General features: G+C 44.6%; 1 protein-coding gene across 6 annotated transcripts in view; it reads right to left on the bottom strand.

Annotated features, from left to right (window-relative positions):
• GNB1 (G protein subunit beta 1) overlaps window positions 1-19,233 on the bottom strand; it is a 91,932-nt gene that overhangs the window by 13,078 nt on the left and 59,621 nt on the right. For 3 of the 6 annotated variants that reach the window (XM_082404848.1, XM_082404849.1, XM_082404850.1), the window contains 5 exons: window positions 13,818-13,920; window positions 8,656-8,694; window positions 6,922-7,028; window positions 2,704-2,767; window positions 1,444-1,606 (listed from right to left, as the gene is read on the bottom strand). In XM_082404848.1, the coding sequence (XP_082260974.1) occupies window positions 1,444-1,606; window positions 2,704-2,767; window positions 6,922-7,028; window positions 8,656-8,694; window positions 13,818-13,874 (430 nt within the window). In that variant the 5' untranslated portion in view covers window positions 13,875-13,920. Of the gene's footprint in view, window positions 1-1,443; window positions 1,607-2,703; window positions 2,768-6,921; window positions 7,029-8,655; window positions 8,695-13,817; window positions 13,921-19,233 lie in introns of those variants that run through there. The other 3 variants (XR_014248213.1, XM_082404851.1, XM_082404847.1) reach the window with 1 other exon arrangement.

Raw genomic sequence — 19,233 nt, 5'->3', positions numbered from 1 at the left:
AACAGATAAAACTAAAATAGAATTCTAAAAAATCAAGTAACCCAAAAGAAGGCAGGAAAGGAGAGCACACCATAAAGCGAGAGAGCCAAATTCCACTGCACCCACACCGCGTGAAACAGAAATGAACCCCATACTATTTGAAAGGCAGAAACAGAGTGGATAAAAAGAAAGAACCAACTGTGTGCTGTCTCTAAGGGACTCTGTTTATAAATACAGTTAAGTGGATGGGAAAAAATACACCATGCAAACAGTCGGACTAAGAAGGCTCCAGCCTTCATTAACCTTCATTAATGTCCAGCTACATTAACATCAGATAAAGCCGACTTTCCAACAAAGAAGGTTCTGAGAAAGAGGGTCACTTCATCAGGAACATACGACAGTCATGAACATACCTTCTACTAACAGAGCTCAAGATACATGAAGCAAAAATTCCCAGAATGGAGAAATACACGAATCCACCCCTGCCTCAGCAACTGACAGAAATAAACTAAAGACAGAGAATATGTGAACAGTGTCAAAGTCCTGCTTTGACGAACACGCTGAGAACCTGCCCCACAGCCTAGACTCCCAAGCGCGTGCGGCGTGTCATCCTCAGACCACCCGCTCCACTGGAAGCAAGTCTCCATAAATGTGAAAAACTGAACTGGTACAGAACATCTTCTCTGAACATAATGTCATTTGATTAGAAACCAATAACAAGTTATCAAAAGGGTATTAAAAATATTTCCCACTGAATGATAATACAGCTAAAGCCATGCTTAGAGGGTAATTTATAGCTTAGAGGGTAATTTATAGCTTAGAGGGTAATTTATATTTGAAAAAGTAGGAAGATCTAAGTCACTACTTTAAGAAGACAGAAAGTTAAGAAGGAAGCAACCCCAAAGCAAACAGAAGCCAAAATAACATACCACCCAACGCTTAGAGTTGGCTACGTTCAGAAGCACTCAGCCTGAAGGACTCTGTTCTGCTTCCTGTGCAACAAGAATGCTAGTCATTATGAAGGATGTTAAGAGATCAGTAAGGGTGTATCAATATGTGGATAAATACATGTGTGTGTGCATAGGGAGACACGTGTACGCTCATGCATGTTTAGATTAGGAAACCCTTCTGGAAAGGTGTTCAAGATGGAAGGAGGTTCAGAAGGAGATAACAGATCGAACTACGTCCTGTTACTATAAAAGACAGGTGGCTGCCAGCTGTTACGGAGTGACCTATGTTCCCAAAATCCTTGAAAACGGGCCACTACAGTGACTTATATCCAAAGGCTTCTTACTGGTAAAGGAGTATCAAGGCCTGTGTTTGATTTCATTTTCAGAGTATTTCTGGCCATTGCTGTAGCCAATCTCATTAAATAATTATTGAGAAGGGGTGAGTGTCCATAGCATGTAGCTCATGCGAGGCACACAGCGTATACAACTTTGAGGTTATGATGAGAACATGTACCTGTATGTCCAGCCAGTTCACGACTCACACGTACATTCCCTTCACGAGTTTTCAGATTGTAAATGGAGCAAATGTTATCCAGGCCACCGCAGGCCACATAGTTGCCAGAAGGGGCATATGCACATGTCATGACCCACGAGGAACGCAGAGGGATGGCATGAACCTAAATGACAGAACACACGTGATGCAAGCACGCTCAAGGTCAAAAACATTAACTACTGACACTTATGATCCCGCTTCTAGTCTTCAACTTTCACTGCACAGCAAAACAGTGGCCAAAATTATTTTGAAAATATTTTATATGTGTGGGCAGTCAGATAAAGTAATAATTTAATTAGAAATCCAGTGCTGCACACCAATTTAATGCAGTTTTACTTATTTATTTAGGCCACACCGCGTGGCTTGTGGGATCTTAGTTTTCCAACCAGGGAGCGAACCCAGGCCCTCAGCAGTGAAAGCACGGAGTCCTAACCACTGGACTGCCAGGGAATTCCCAAATGTAGTTTTAATAAAGTCATAACTTACAGTTAGGTAGGCACTTAAGTAATAGCAGCATAGCCTCTCAATCACAATTACATATTAAAAGGAAAACATTTCACTGGCTTGTCAAAATGGCTATAAAATTGACTTAGAAAATAAAGCATTTTTAGTGAAGTAATCAAACTAGAAATTACTGTAATTAATCCTACCACACACCTCCCTGTGTTTGAGATAGATTTGTTATAAGTACTGGATTCTGTTATACACATGTGGTATCCTCCAGTAAAATAAAACTGAATTTTGTCTGTTACACACGTTTAGACCAACGATAGTACTTTTTTCATTCAATATGATACAACCCTGGATTGAATTTTTAAAATAATTTAATTTATACTTCAAAGTATAAACTCTTTCAAATTATTTCTTGTAAAAACTAGTTAACTAAACGGAAAGCTGTATTTCTGTATTTTTAAATAAAGCATGAGATTTCCCAGACTGAGCTAAAATTGGACTCCAGTTCCCTAGAAACCTGAAGGCGGCTCCCCCAACCTGCTCTGTAAAGAGACGACACATCACAGCAACACCGTGCTGGCCCAGCAGCACCAGTGACACGGGCCAGCCATGTGACTGGGCTTCTACCTGACCCATATGACTTTACACAAAAACAAACACACTGTGCTCCCCCACCCTCTCCTGTTATACATTTTACGTAAGTGAACCCAGAGTTTAAACACCCGCCTTTCCCGGGCCGCTTTTCAGGGAAGGGTTTGCAGTACCTACCTTGTTTGTGGTGTAGCTATCCCAGATGATAAGCTTACCATCCTGTGAGGCACTAACTAGAAGCCTGGAGGAAAAAGAAAAAAGCAAACCATCAGTACCACACCAACATGGGAAGTCACCCAAAGACAACAAATGAAAACTAAACTTTAGTGATGACTAACGCACTTCAACATTGTATTTGCTGACAAAGTGCACTTATTTATAAGCAACCCCCGCCCAAAAAAAGGTTCTAATTGTTAGACCAACTTCGAAAGCATGAAAAGAAAATATTCCCAGCGATAACAGCTCAGGTTCAATCGTGCTTGTCTTCAGGTGAAGACCTGGCCACAGTCCCTCGGCTGGTCAGATGAGACAAGCTGGTTGCCTAGAACTGCTTCTGTTTGTTTTCTGTTCACCATAAGTCAGATTTGAGACCTACAGATCTTTCTTTCATGACTCAAAGGTGGTAGAAAATATTTAGTATATAATTTTCTGTTCCATTCTGACACGTAGAAAGCCTAAATATAAAGGACTAGTAAGTTTTTAGATATTCAAAATTTGAGACATTTCTCACCAAAAATACCCCATGAAAATTTCCCAGACTGAGCCAAAATGGGACTGCAAGGCTCTTACAAACATTAAGGAGGCACTCCCTTTCCACCTGCTTTGCAAAGAGATGACAATCTAAAGCACAGCTGCGCCTGGTCCCACAGAAGAGACTAGTTAACTATCATGAATATTTTTCATAACAATTTTCTTGCTCTGGTCAACTGTGCTGTTTGGGATCTGTGTCTTGAAAAGGTGCTCTGTCTGTATTTGCAGAAAGAAGACAGGAAACTGCAAAAGGAAAACATGACTAATGGGCAAAGGAATTTCAAGTGAGAGTAAATTCAGGGAACCACCGCTACTCATAAGATATCCTAAGGAACTCTGTTCTACAGACGGTGCTGTTTTCGAGGAACGGCAAGAAGGCTCTCCCCATAGCCCCATGCAGAGATACGTGTCAGCACGGTAAATGAGGAGAAGGGTTTTCAGTTTTAGAGATTGTATCACAACACAGGTCTCAACCCTTTCAGCTGCGATATACTTGGCTTCCTGAAGTGGTCAAAACCTGGAGGTAAACTCACTCGAATCCCTCTGACAACTGGTCCTTTTCATCCAACTCTACGCTCTGATGCACACGCTTCTCAGGGAGCCAGCAGTGACTCTGGCAGGGAATAAATACGTACTCAGCACTGCATGAAAACCTTATCCCAGAACTGAACTACGTGCAGGCTCCCATCCTATTATTCTTTGGATGCAATTTCTTAAAGTAAATCCCTGCATCGAGGTACAGTTATAAACATATTAGGCGCTTGAAAGACCCCACGTAATCGGAACCAGGGTCGCTCTGCGGCTCTATTTCCGCCAGGCTCCTCTAAGCACAGGCTTTGGATGAACATCAGAGCTGACGTAAAGAAGCTCGTCCTCCGGGAGGGTCACCTCTAGAAAGGCCGCCTGGTCGGAAAGCTTACTATGTGCTGACGCGCCCCAGGGTTAGAGAGACATTAAGCAGCCCCTGATCCTCCCGAAGGTGAGAAAAGACACACCTCTTAATCCCCAGTAGGACGACCGCTTGGGACCTGGTTCCTTCTGCCTCCTAGAGCTCTCAGTTCCCCCGAGGTGCCACCCACCCAGAACACAGAGTCAAGAGCCAGGAGGATGCCCAGGGCTCCAGGACACTGGAAACAGGGGTTAAGTAGATAGAGGTCCAGATCCAAAGGCCTCAGGCCCTTCATTTACTCTGAGGAGGGAGGGCTCTGAAGCCTCGCTGGGTTAGCAGCGTTTCACTCTCAATTGTAACACTTCAGCAGACTTCAGAAAGGGGAGACAGGGCTTCCCTGGTGGCACAGTGGTTAAGAATCCGCCTGCCAATGCAGGGGACTTGGGTTCAAGCCCTGGTCCGGGAAGATCCCACATGCCATGGAGCAACTAAGCCCGTGCACCACAACTACTGAGCCTGCGCTCTAGAGCCTGTGCTCTGCAACAAGAGAAGCCACCGCAATGAGAAGCCTGCACACCACAACGAAGAGTAGCCCCTGCTCGCTGCAACTAGAGAAAGCCCGCGCGTAGCAACGAAGACCCAGCCAAAAATAAATAAATAAATAAATTTTAAGAGGTGGGGGGAAGTTTAGCATTAATTCATGTGACTGAAAGAGACTCTCAAATGTTATAAAAAGTAGACTTTAAGTATAAAAAAATTACAACGTATTGTTAAACATATTATAAATGCATACATAATATGTACTGACACATGCATATACACAAACCTCACTGTGGGCATCTTCTATAGTTTTAAAAGAAAACTGCTGATCAGTGCAATAGTTTGAGAGTATCCATGAATTATACAAACATGATCAAATAACTGGCATTCCCAAATTATAGCCTTGAATCATGAAAAAAGGTTGTACAATTACCTTTGTTTATGAAGATACCTTAAACAAAATGTACATCCAAAATAAAAATAAACTTTCTTTCGACTTTAAATAGGCAAAATTTTACCTATTTTACCTCTCCAGAAAACACGGCTATCTACAAAAAAAAAAAAAAAATCTCTGAAGGGCTCTGGATAGCAAGGGTCCTCTTTGGTATCATTTTTTGTTTTCCTTGTTTATGATTGTAAAATACAGCTCTCATATAAGGGCATTATAAAAATAACTGTCGTTTGAAGAGCAGCTTTAAAACAAATGCCCACGTACCCACGACGCTGTCCAAGAAAGAGAACGAGACCCACGCAACACCCAACAGCGTCTCCTGGGTCTCCCACATCACCCCTTCTCTCAGGGGTGACCACGACTCGGAGTGTGGTGCTGCTTATTCCTGCCTTTGCATTCGTTCCTTCAACCACAGGGCTCTCGAGGCAGAACTCGTGTTGGAACCAGAGGGCACGCAAAGCCTGGCAGCGGTGATCGGGACGCCTGTGAGATCTGGTGCTGCCGGCCCCCGGCCTCCCCTGAGCCCCTCTCCACATCACCACAGCTCTGGCCACACACCTGCCTTAGTTCCTTGAACACAGCTCTTGGTCACCTCTCAGGGCACAAGTGACACGTCACTATCCACCCAACACCCTGTCTCTTCAGGACACTGATGTTCCCACAGATGGAGGAAAGACCCAAAGGTAAGGTACTGTTTGGTTGCCATCTACTTTTGACAATAAATTCTAAGGTGGATTGACTAGTAAGGGCATTTTTCTTTCTTTTTCCATTTTTATTCTTTCTGATTACTGCCATCATTAAAATGATCTAAGTTAGCTCTCATTTGCATTTGGAATTATATGGGATACTCTACAGAACAAACTAAAAATAGACTCTTTTGTTCTGTAGCTGTTGACACTCTAAAGCAGGCAATTTCAGGAACAAAGAAAAAACCAACCAAGCAGACAATTCTTCTCTGATAATTAAACATGAAAAAAATGCTACTCTAAGAAAGGCATCTGAAATATCACGTTAGCTATTTGAAAGAACATGTTACAGTCACAAAGTCACACAGCATTTTATGTAATTATTTGGGTGGAAAAGTGGAGAAAGACTTCCCAGCAGCCTCTAAAAGAGGAACAGAAAAGAGCTGAATGGATTTCATTTCAATGCTTCTGCAGGTTAAGGGCAAGAGGAGGAGGGACTGGAAGGGCGATGGAGATGAGGAGCCTAGAAAGAGGTCTGAACACGGGGCAGGATTCAAGGTAGAAAGAGTGAGAGGCTAGAAAAAAGGGAGGTGGGGCAGACAGGCCGGGGAGAGGCGGTGACAGCAGCAACGACCAGCTCAGACTCATGCAGGAACCTTTGGGACACGAGTCGCTGTTCTAACCCTCCGGACACGGACACCGCAGGAAGTGGCTTCTGATCCCTGAGCCGGGGCACCGAAACCAGGAGAGGGTGTGGCCAAGAGGCCACGAGGAACAGGCTGGAAAGAGGAGGAGCCACGGCACAGAGGACAGGTCACCTCCCCAGGGTGGCATGGGCGCCGAGCCGCAGAGCTGGGAGGACAAAGGCGAAGGGAGGGCTGTGAGGAGGTGACGGTGTGCGGTCGGCTGAGGCAGGCGGGAACACAGATGGAGCTCGGGCACCTGGGCTGCTGTCTTGGCCTGCTCGCACATCTGATGCAAATACCAAATATTTTCTTTACAAGTCACAGCCAATGAGTTCAGGTTCTTTTCTCCTCCGTGCACGTGTCAAGCGCTACGTGTGCCCGTGCCCCACACACCTGGAATCCGTGCCCCAGTGCATGGCGTAGATTTTGGCCAAGTGCCCCCTCAGCGTCCTCCTGGTACGCATCTGGATTCTTCCCACTGGGTCGACGTTGTTTGTGATCTTAAAAATAAAAGTGACTGCAAATTAACATCGTGTGATGCGTGCTCTCCCCGCGAGGTCCCCTCCCCTTCAAGCCCACCCCACTCACTGGCCCCGACGCCCTGGCCTTGGCTGTGCCTGCCCTGCTCCTTCCAGGCCACCAGGCCTCGCTCTGCGATTTCTCCTGTCTCCCAGGGCACCTACCTTCCTTCTCCCGGTTCTCGGAAGTCTGCTACTCTACCTGTTCTCCAGGACCCCCGTCCCCTCCCACCGTGCGTAGCAGGCATGGGGCTGGCCCAGAGCCTCCTCCCCTCCCGTCTCTGCTGTCTCCCTAGCTGGCCACCCGGCCCAGCTCCTCCTGGCCTGTGTCAGTCCCTCACGGGTTTCCTCCGAATTACAGCCTCGTCAGCCTACATCACAATCTAACACAGGGCCCCAGCCTTACAGACTGTCCAGAGACCAGGCTGTGCGCTGAGCTGGACAACGATGGAATCTCCTCTGTACTCTGTAGCTTAGGGCACAAAACTATACATACAAACCTGCTGTTCACTCCAACATACAAAAACCTGACGTTAATGATTCTGGGTTGACAAATGGAATAAGCGTATCACAATAATGGGTTTTAAAAACACGTACAGTCCAAAGTGCATTTGAGATTCAAATGCAGGTTATTCTATGCAGTCTAATTTTTCTTTAACTTATTGTTTAACCCCAATTAAATAACATCTAAAGCGCTAAGACAATGTAAAAAAATCATACTCAACAGAAGTAGGAATATAATTTTTCTTTCACATTTCTGCTCAATTCTTTGGACAAAAATATTGGTTTTCAGTGAGGTGAAACACACCATTTGAACGTATGTAACTCTGAGTGTGTACTATTAGCACAGCCACGCACCTGCCTTCTAGAACGTTCTCATCACCCCCAAAGGAAACCCCATATTCACTAAGTGGTTGCTCCCTACAGCCTCCTCCCAACCCCGGGCAACCATGAACCTGTTTTCTGTCTCTACAGGGTGACCTGTCTGGACATCTCATATGCATGGAATCACACAACATGTGACCTTCTTTCACTGAGCGCCATGTCACAAGATTCATCCCTTCTATGGCTGAGTAACGTCCCACCGTGTGGACAGGCCACACTTTGTCCCCGCGCTCCTCCACCTGCGGATATCTGACTGCTTCCTGCTCTGGCTGCTGGGAACCGAGACGACGTGAGCACGCGCGTACACGGGTTTGTTTGAGCGTCAGCTCTCAGCTCCTCTGGGCGTGCATCTAGGAGTGGAACTGCTGGGTCATGACTAATGTTTAACTTTTTGAGAATCTGCCAAACCGGACTTTAGAAATCGAAGTTCTGAGGCAGATTTTGCTAGGGAGAGGAACTCTGAAATAGCTGTATCGAGACTGCAGTAACATTTACAACTCCGGCCTCCGCAAGAAGGCTCGAGAGACATTATTTGTCATCCACGACGCACCACGGCCTCGCCTAGCGTGGTAAGGGCCTGCGCAGGAGAACCCTTCGAGCAGTGCCCCACACCCTCACTGTGCACAGGAGAGAATCAGAGTGCTCCCTCTAGAGGTCCCAAGTGGAGGCGCCACAAGCACCAACCTCCAGGCCAGGCCAGCGACTCTGCACAAACTGCTCTTACCTGGGAGAGAGTTGCATCTGCACACGCTTTTCTAGCATCCTAGGGAAAAACAATGATAAAGAGGGAATTAGTGCTGTTTCAGATACAGTCACTCCGAGGTGCTGGCACTGCAGTCCCGGAGAGCCTCCACCAGGGTGGGAGAGCTCAGACCCTTTCCTTCGCCCCCCGCCCCCAGCCGCGCACCCACAGTCCCAAGCACACTCAACAGAGAACCAGCGACACACAAGTACATGCCTGGCCTGCAGACTACCCCGTCTAACGCGCAGCACCCCCGCGCCCCCAGAGCCTCCTCTCCTGCCTGCGAGGCTCCGGCACCTTCCCACAGACCTGCACGTGCGTCTCGCTCCTTCTACCATCCCAGGAGCCGTGGGGCCCGCAGAAACAATGTCTAAAAAGCACTGACTGGCCGGCCCAGAGAACTTTTCTTCTAGAGTGTGTTAACTAAGACTCTTGTTTCCAAGCTAAACAATCCCTGAAGCTAACCTCTACACAAAAGAGCAAAGGATCTGGGGTCAACACAACCAAATTCAGGTAAGACACTCTGGCCGTTGGCAGCCTGTTACCTGTTTTCTTATCTATAAAATGACCTTGTGAAGCAGGTGAGAACTACAAAGGGATGTTACTCAAGCTAATTAAAATGTTTTCATTGTTCCTAAGTGATCCAAGTTACTAGAAAAAAAATCTTGAAATCTCAAATTAGTGTGTGTGTGTGTGTATATATATACATATATATATAGATATATATTTTTTGGCTGTGTTGGGTCTTCGTGGCTGCAAGCGGGCTACTCTTCGTTGCAGTGCGCAGGCTTCTTCTCACTGTGGTGGCTTCTCTTGTCGCAGAGCATGGGCTCTAGGCGCGCGGGCTTCAGTAGTTGTGGCACATGGGCTTCAGTAGTTGTGGCGCATGGGCTTCAGTAGTTGTGGCACACGGGCTTAGTTGCTCCGCGACATGTGGGATCTTCCGGAACCAGGGATCAAACCTGTGTTCCCTGCATTGGCAGGCGGATTCTTATCCACTGCGCCACCAGAGAAGCCCCAGCGTATATATTTTTACAAATAGAAAGCCATACATTCTGAGGGAAAATGAGACAATAGCTTTAAGAGGGTCAAAATTTGAATGTAGGGATGGGGTCTAAAACGTTTTTTTGTGTAGGAATAATTTCAAAGGAAATTATGACAATTTCTAATAGAAACGTTGCCACTGTGTCGTCATCTGACCACCTGCTCTCACTGACACGCGTGTGAGCACTCGTGTGGGAGGGCCTGGGGACCCCTCCAGGGCAAACGGCCTCACTGCTAATTATTTCTGCTTCACAAAGCTGGTGCTAATACTCACCAGCCCAGCACAGGAAGTATATTCAACGAGATGGTGATTATAGAGGGACCAAATAGCTAGATTCCAAATTCAACTCAAACTATCCTATTAGAAGCCATTCTGCTTAGTTAAATCTGCTTATTTAATTAAAACACAAAAATTATATAATCAGTTATTTCTGTGCCAGCACCTAAATTTGGGGTCAAGACCAAGAGGAGGGGAGACCCAGAGCAGCAGGTTTCCCATCAGGGACTCTATCAGTTACTTACAGAGTTCAATATTTATTTCTGAGTACCATTTTTAAAATTTGTTATTTATTTATTTATTTGTTTGCTTTTGGCTGTGTTGGGTCTTCGCTGCTGTGCGCAGCCTTTCTCTAGTTGCGGCAAGCAGGGGCTACTCTGTTGCAGTGCGCAGGCTTCTCATTGCGGTGACTTCTCTTGTTGCGGAGCACAGGCTCTAGGCGCACGGGCTTCAGTAGTTGTGGCACACGGGCTCAGTAGTTGCAGCACACGGGCTCAGTAGTTGCGGCACAGGGCACAGTAGTTGTGGCACGTGGGCTCAGTAGTTGTAGCGCATGGGCTTAGTTGCTCTGCGGCATGTGGCATCTTCCCAGACCAGGGGTTGAACCTGTGTCCCCTGCATTGGCAGGTGGATTCTTAACCACTGCACCACCAGGGAAGCCCTGAGTACCATTCTTACTGATATGATACACAGCTTTCAATTTTAAAAAAGAATAAGAAGAATTTTTAATTTGTGTTTTGGCTGCGCCACATGGCTTGCAGGATCTTAGTTCCCCGACCAGGGATTGAACCTGGGCCACTGCAGTGAAAGCGCCGAGCTCTAACCACTGGACCGCCAGGCAAGTCCCTAACAAGAGTGTTTTTTTTTTTTTTTAATACTTACCATAGCCCTACTTTTTTTTTTTTTTTTTAAGTTTTTTCCCTTTTTTTCAATTTTTATTTATTTATTTATTTATTTATGGCTGTGTTGGGTCTTCGTTTCTGTGCGAGGGCTTTCTCTAGTTGTGGCAAGCAGGGGCCACTCTTCATCGCGGTGCGCGGGCCTCTCACTATCGCGGCCTCTCTTGCTGCGGAGCACAGGCTCCAGACGCGCAGGCTCAGTAATTGTGGCTCACGGGCCCAGCTGCTCCGCGGTATGTGGGATCTTCCCAGACCAGGGCTCGAAACCGTGTCCCCTGCATTGGCAGGCAGATTCTCAACCACTGCGCCACCAGGGAAGCACCCAACAAGAGTGTTTTAAATGGAGAAAGTAAACCATGGGACTTCAGCGGCTGCACTCTGGTTAGTGTCCAGAGATTAAAGTGGATTTCGTAATGTCCGGAGCAGACTGCAGCGACACCACAGAGGACAGAGAGAAAAGCCATTTGAAACACTGAACACAGGGAACGCTAATTCAGCCTTCAGTTTAGCCAACAAGTGCTCACTGTAAATGAGTACAGCATCCTCAGAGCAATTCAACTTCCAACCCTGTAGGAAGAAGTCTTCTAATGGAAACCATCCCTGTAACTGCTTAATAAAGACAGAAATCTTCATCATTTTTTAGATTAAATTCCAATTTAATGGCCTGGTGATATGTTCACAATGGCTTATTATTTAGCCAAGGCTCCTGTACTGTCTGTGCAGAGAAAAGTCACTGAAGACAGCAGGTCGCCTTCCTGCCCCTCACCCAGAGGAGCACATACAGACCCACAGTCAGTCAGGCCTTATCCCGGCTGGATGTCGGTCCAGCACAGGGCAGCACGCGGCCAGGCCCATCCCACTAGGGCTGCACTGACCACCCCGGCTCTGCTGTCGCTGGAGACAAGCGCCCGCACGCGTCACTCGGCCCGTCTTGTTCACTTGCAAGGTCGACACAGTCACTTTGAAAAAAATTTGCGCCTGTACATTTCGTGGAGTTCCCCTTCATCCATTGGTAGCCCATGTGTTTAAGACATGCCATATTTCAATCGGCATCCCATTGAGAGCCCGTGCTTCCTCACAAACATGATCAAAAGTAGGATGACACGGTCCCCTCTGGGGTCTTTCAGCTTAAAGATCAACCTAATAAAGCAAGCGACCCTTCTTAGAATCATCTACCATCTCTTGTTTGATTTGCTGCGCCCTACAATCTTTAACAAGCATGTGTTCCTTGGGTAATCGGGGGGAAAGGGTGTTTTTTTCCTTTGTTAAAGAAAGTCTTCCGTTCCCATTTGATGTAATGGACTCAAACAGCTGGGTGTGCAGATGGGTGTGGAGATGGCTGTGCAGCTCGTCCACTCTCCTGGGGATGGCCCACGTGGAGCAGGCGCCACGGGAGATGCCGCGGGTGCACGCTGAGGCCATTTCATGTAAGAGACCCTGAATTGGCAAGACTCGGTACCAAAAAAGAGTGTAAAAAGTAAATGTATTTATTAATTATATATCAAAATGGTGATCTTTTAGATATATTGGTTTAGATACAGTTGTTAAAAATTAATTCTACCAGTTTCTTTTTACAGTTTTAAATTCCACATGTGGCTCACACGACAGCTCTGTCCCCTAAGAGGAGGGCTGTGTGTGCTTTACAGAAAACAGGTCTAAAAAATGGGAAGAAAAGATGCAACATTGACTTTCAGCCTTTATTTTTCCACCAAATTTGGATTTTTTTTTTTTTTTTTACCTATGCCAGATGAACTGTCTTATTTGCTACGAATAGATCTGAACCCACTATTTATGAACAACTTATAAACAACAACTTATTGTTGCTAGAAAAACAAAATTCTGATTTCTATATTCTGGAGTGTGGCTGGATGTATTAAACAAATCTGATCAGAGCAAACCATTAAAAATACTAACTCTTCCTTATTTTTATTGAGCTATATTGTATCTTTTAAATGTTAAGCTTTGAAATTCTTACAGTAAAAGGATATTTTCTGTTTCTTCTTTGGCGGTAGATCTCAGATAATTCCATTATCTTTTCTCAACTTCAAGAAAAAGTCAGCTAAAATGATGCTGATCTTTCTTTCCAATTACTACTAGGCTTTCTGAACATATAATTGGTCTTCTAAAAGGAAATAATTAGGCCCCATACTTAAAGTTGGACCTAGTCTGCACCCCCTTTTAAAAGTTCATGGGTTCTGCAGTGCACCGTTATAAACATCAGTGACAGACTGGGAGGTAACGCTTGAGAACTCTGCAACTATCCTACTTTCTACAGGACAGCTGAATGATACCTGGCTGTTTTTATCTTCAAATAGATGCTCTATTTGAATAGAGCATCTATTTGAAGATAGATGTTAGTGCTCTAACAGCCATAACCATCCCTAGGAAACACCTTTTTTCAAAATTAAGAACACATCATGTGCACTTAAAATACTTTTTATTATTGTTGTTAATACTCTTATTTTTAAACAAGTTTCCGGTCCTCAACTTAGCAGTCACAGTGGGGTAAGTGAATACCACACTCTATACAGTGACCAAAAGAATGTCACAAAGCTAATTCCCAAAGTCAAGAAAAAAGGTACAGAAAGATGTCTATAAATTCTATGGAAACATTTGCTGTATAGTGAAGTGAAAATATGCTAGAAAACAAAATACTAGCAGAAACTAACAAAACACTGTAAGGCAATTATACTCCAATAATGATGTTTAAAAAAAAAAAAAGAAAGAAAGAAAACAAAATCCTGAAAATAATGTACGAGGCCAAATACCTGGATCTGTAATTTCTACATCCTGGGCCAATTAAGATTCAATTTCAATCCAAAACAATGAATAGTCTGTATTCTGCAACACATTTTTCCTTAAAATGGTAACATCGCATCTGAAATCCAAATGATTAACAAAACTGAGCACACATAGCTACGTACTCTAATCTGGTTTTTAAGCTGTTCGGCCTCCTGCCGTAACTGGTCAAGTTCACTCATCTTCTAATCTTAGTGCTCTTCAAAGCCACCTCAAAGAATCTTAGATCTGAAAGAGAAAAGCACAAAAAATTAATAAACAATGACTGAGTAATTTAATGAAGCAGGCGAGAAAAGGAAATTGAAATTCTGAGAGCTATGGTTTCATTATAAATCAGAGTACCTTTCTTTAGCATTCATAAGAAGGTATAAAATGCCTACAAGGGCTGGGTTAACAAAGTATAATTACTATTATACACAAGCTTTGTTCAATGACAACATCTAATAGACTATTCAAAAGGTGGTGGTGGGCTGAAGAAGGAAAAATCTGTTTAGAAGCAGGTTTCATGAAGGATTTGGGTTTCACTATAAACTTAAGAACCTAAGACTGACGTTCAGAATAGCTCTCACATGAAAACCCTGGGGTAGTTAGTTCAGGAAATAGAGTACAGCGGCAACCTGGCAACCCAGCACCTCAAAGCCATGTCAATGATCTTGAACCCATGACTGCCCAGAAGACATCAGAATGTTCACACAGTGATTCTAATTTTTCTTTTTCTTTTTTTGGCTGCGTTGGGTCTTCTCGTTGCTACACGCGGGCTTTCTCTAGTTGCGGCGAGCGCGGGCTTGTCTTGTTACGGAGCACAGGCTCTAGGCACGCGGGCTTCAGTAGTTGCGGCACACGGGCTCTAGAGCGCAGGCTCAGTAGTTGTGGCGCACGGGCTTAGGTGCTCCGCAGCATGTGGGATCTTCCCAGACCAGGGCTCGAACCCGTGTCCCCTGCATTGGCAGGTGGATTCTTAACCACTGCGCCACCAGGGAAGTCCCACACAGCGATGATAAAAAGACTCAGTTTGGTGTCCAACAGGCCTCTGATTCAGGACAACTTACTCTCCCACCAAAATGGGCTCTGGGATCCCAGGAGACTCAGAAGCAACACTGCAGTCCCTACAGGTACAGGCCAAAGTAGGCTCAGTACAAGCAGCCCTGCTGCCCACTCTTGACCCTGCCCCACCCCCAGGCTCATTAGACAGTATTCCTGAAATCAGGGTCAAAACACAATTATCCTATTAAACAAGAGACTTATTTTCCCAAGGGAATGTCGTAATTCGGGGTTGCATTTCTGACCAAGAACATAGCTGTTAAGTCAATCCTAACTATGACCAACCTATCACAAAGCTGAAGATACAATTACCAACATCTTTTAATCACTTAAGAATACAATTAGCCCCCACATGCAAACACAGCTTATGCAAGGGCCTCAATTTCCTATGCAAACACAGAGGGGAGAATTCTTCCATCACAGATTTTGTGTGAAAGTCACAGGGTTATTATAATATATACCAGATATTTAATTAACAGTAATTATTTATTTTCTTAAAATGGAAACACATCTGGGGGAAATTATCTGGATGACCCAAGAAACATAGTTGTTAGTTCCCAGTCTAGATAAACTTTCCTTTTCTGTACAAAAGCATTCAAAATAATTGTTACATGGTCTATATTACAGAATACTTATTGAGAAAACAAAAATACCTTTCCCAATAAAAAGCATCTTCAAAAAGTATGTGTTAATAAGTTCCTGGTTCCTGCCCTCACCTGCACCCACCAGCCCACGTCTATTCACAGCCACAAAATGCCATTAGCTGCTGGGGTGGGCCGGGCAGGAAGCAGAAGGGGAAGTGCTGGGCTTCTAGAGGCATCAAGTCCCTCGGGCTGACCCTAAATGAAAGTCTGCAGAACTATCAGGAAAGGCCTAATGGGGTGGGGCCCTGACGCGGAGCTGAGGCATCTCGGAGGACAAAGGCAGGGTCTGCCACTCCAGCTGTCCGGGAAGGCAAGCACAGTGACACCACTGTTCCTAGAGGCATTACTTCAAGTGGGTGTTGTAAGCCCGGGCAAGCTTCGCCCACGCAGACTCCCTGGCGCCTCCCTGGACAAAGGGAGCAAAGGCTGGAGTTACCCTATGTGATAACCGGGCTAATTCTCTCTCTCATTTTCATGTATCAAACTCTGAGGACTGCAGCTGATGAATGTTAATGTATGAAATAATAACAGTGCCAAGAGAACACGAAATAATTTTAAAACAGAAAGCTGTGCCGATGCGTTTCCTGAGCTTATGGACGGCCCTGCATCCTCCCCGCCAACCCCAGCGGCCTGCTGCAGCGCACGTGCATTTCACACGTGATCAAATTATACTATAAGGACAATCTGGCAGAGTTGGGGGCAGTTTTATCCCAGTAACACTCCCCACCCCCACGTTAAAGAATTGTTCTTAGTCTGTGGAGAAGCTACTTCATTCAATCCTTCCAAAATCAACATGAAGAAAACTAACAGCTAATGTTGTCATCAGGTACACTGAATTAAACGGTTAGTTTTAGGCAACAAACCATGTATTCTGATCCTAATTTAAACACTAAAAAGCTAAGCTAGTTTTTAAAGTAAGGACAAAACCAACAAACTCCTAGGATCGAGATAAACAGAAAGAACTTTCAGAGATGCTAGGTGGTCTTTAGGTAAAGATCCAAATCCTAGTATTAGATGGAATAGCTCCTGAGATATTAAAATTAAATATTTCTTTCAATTAGATGCTCTTTTTTTACATATTATAAAAGAATATATATTAATACATGATAATCACCCAGCTGTATTGCTTTAAACTAGAGAAATTAATTTATTGAAAACTTAACTATCTTTAAAATGAGAAGCTCCAATTCAGTTACCTCTCAAAATTTCAGAAGCAATAATACCAATACTTGCTGACTTTAATCTTTAGTCACAAGCAAAGAGAACAAAACCAGATCTATTTCTCTTTCATCATTAAGTAACATAAATTATTAATATTGCCTTTTGATTACGGCTCTCTCTACGATCAGTGTCCACATTCAAGTCTCAATCAGGAGACTCAAAATTCGTATCCATTGATTTTTAAAGAAAAGGGTATTCATATCTCTACTACCAATAAAAATAAGTGTCCTGAAAGGCCCTTTTTGATCTCTACAGTCTGGTCAGAAAGAGAAACCTACTGGTAGACATTTAAAATTTTTTTTCAACTACATTCTTTATTCCACATGTTGAAGGTGTATTTTTTAAAATCCAATCTGGAAAAGAAGTTGTCTGCAGCTGGCCTCTCACCGATGGAGGGACACTCCAGCACGCTCACCTCTCCGTCGCCCTCTGGGCACTGGGGTTTGCTCTGACGTGGCACCGTCCGGGACCTCCTCTGTGGGGCACACACACATCCACGATGGACAGCCTCCCGTGCCCTGAGCTAACGGACACTGAACTGGCCTCACAGGATGAGTGTGAAGGGACCAGGCAACACCACCATCACACAAGACCAAGCGGTCAACACTCCCCCAAAGAGAAGTCGGCAACCCACGGACAGCAAGGAGCCTGCACACTCAGATACAGAGCGGGACTGACGGGAAGCAAGAAGGTCCTAATTCCCACACGCTACAAGTTCGTCCCAAATGCTCTTCCGTGAAGATAACAGCAAATGAAACAGACAAGGTACAGAAAAATATATAAATGATAATTCTCCTTTTGTGTATATAAAAAGAATAAACATCTATGCTAATGTAAGCAATCTTTTTTTCTATATACACAAGAAAATGTTAATGGCTATTTTGGGGGGGAAATACACAGGAATGGGGCAGCTTTGATTTTTCACATTATCATATATATATAAGGAAAAAAGACAAATTATATATGTAAAATTACATGTGTATATACATATATATATATATATATTTTTTTTTTTTTTTCAAAAAAGTTAACTGGTTATCTGGGCCGTTGAACCAAGAAGCATTCACAGTTCTTCCTCCATACTTTTCAGTTAAAAAAAAAAACTAGTAAATGTTAACCGTTTACTGGGTGAACTATTACATATCACTAGGAACAATAATGGAGATAGTATAAAAACCTACAAAAATGCTCATTATATGCTAAATGAAAAACAAATTTGTGTGTAATAATTTTAGCTATTTAAGAAGGCCAAAAACATACCTAATTTAAAAACACATGTAATAAGACAGCATTTTTGTTAGAATTATTGGTCATATTTTTCTCTTCATTTTCCAAATACTGGACATGCAGTTTATATTCCTTTGATCACAAAAAATGAATGTACATTTTAAAGGTCTTACTTACATGTAACTGCTTTTGCTGTTCTCTTCACTATCCTTAGTCCCCCAGAGCCTCTGAGAAGCCCACCATCAGGTTTACGTGGCCTGGGCTCCTTCTCTCCTCTAGGGCCAAAGTCACAGCTAAGCACTGGCCATGCTGACTCAGCGCACTGACCAGTCTAATCCACTAAGACAGGACCTGCTGAGAGTCTCACTTCTGTTCTTTATGACCCACATCTGCCACCAGCTTTTATTTACAGCTTGTTTTGGAAATACTTTCCACAGAAATTTAAGTATCTTAAAAGCAAGTATGTGAAGTGATCTGCCCCTACTTTAAGGTTATACCCAGTATCTCTGTAAGTTAAAGAGTTAACATAATTTTTTGTTTAAATATTTCACATTTGTGATATAATGTACTTCACGACTAATGCAGCACCACGCCCCTCTAATCAAGACCCCTGTAAAGTCTAGGAAGGACACTTCAAGGGCTCCCAGCGCCCCAGTTATTACCCAGTCACTAACAATGACACGGGCTAATATTAAGGACAAAATGGAGTGACGGCATCAAAATATAATTTCAGGTTCTGGTTTCGCCACACACAAGGAATGTGACTTTCATCCGCTCACCTTCCACTCTGGTCTGCTGACTGCACCACAGGAATGACAGCACCAACACCGCAGGGCCGAGAAGAAAACTAACAAGACAACTGTAAAGGGCTCTGTAGGCCTTTCTGTGTCATCAGGGATCAGACTACGAAGTGCACCCCCCACAGAGCAGTCGCCACACACATGCGGGTTCACGACCCACAGGAGGGCGGCCCGGGACGCCAGCCACCGGTGCCCGTGCTGCGCTCAACGTCCTGGGGCAAGAGCAGCCCCACCGAGCACCCCGCGCCACGGGGGCAGGAGTCTGCCAACCTGCTCGGCCACATGAGCACCAGTACCGCACCTCACCTCCAGACAAAAGAGCATTCTGAGCGAGGGGAGTTTGCATGAGGGATCTGAATCAATTTCACCAGCTTTTCTGGTTTTTCTTCCATTCCCAAATCCAAGTTAATCTCCGAAATCGAGACAGCACAAGTCCAAAGGGCGATGGACAGCAGTCAAGTCCTTCCTGGGTCACAGCTGCTTTAACAAAACCCGAGCAGTGAGGGCAGATCCCCAGGGCGCGGGACAACTCCACCACACGACACCCGCAGGCTTCCCTGGCGTGGGAAGGTATACCCTGACAGACTTAAGAATAAAATGACATGTCT

Source organism: Balaenoptera borealis (assembly GCF_965194805.1).
Source record: "Balaenoptera borealis genome assembly, chromosome: 1".
Classification (NCBI taxonomy): domain Eukaryota; kingdom Metazoa; phylum Chordata; class Mammalia; order Artiodactyla; family Balaenopteridae; genus Balaenoptera; species Balaenoptera borealis.
The sequence above is the reverse complement of the archived record's forward strand: the minus strand, read 5'-3'. Positions and strand labels throughout refer to the sequence as shown.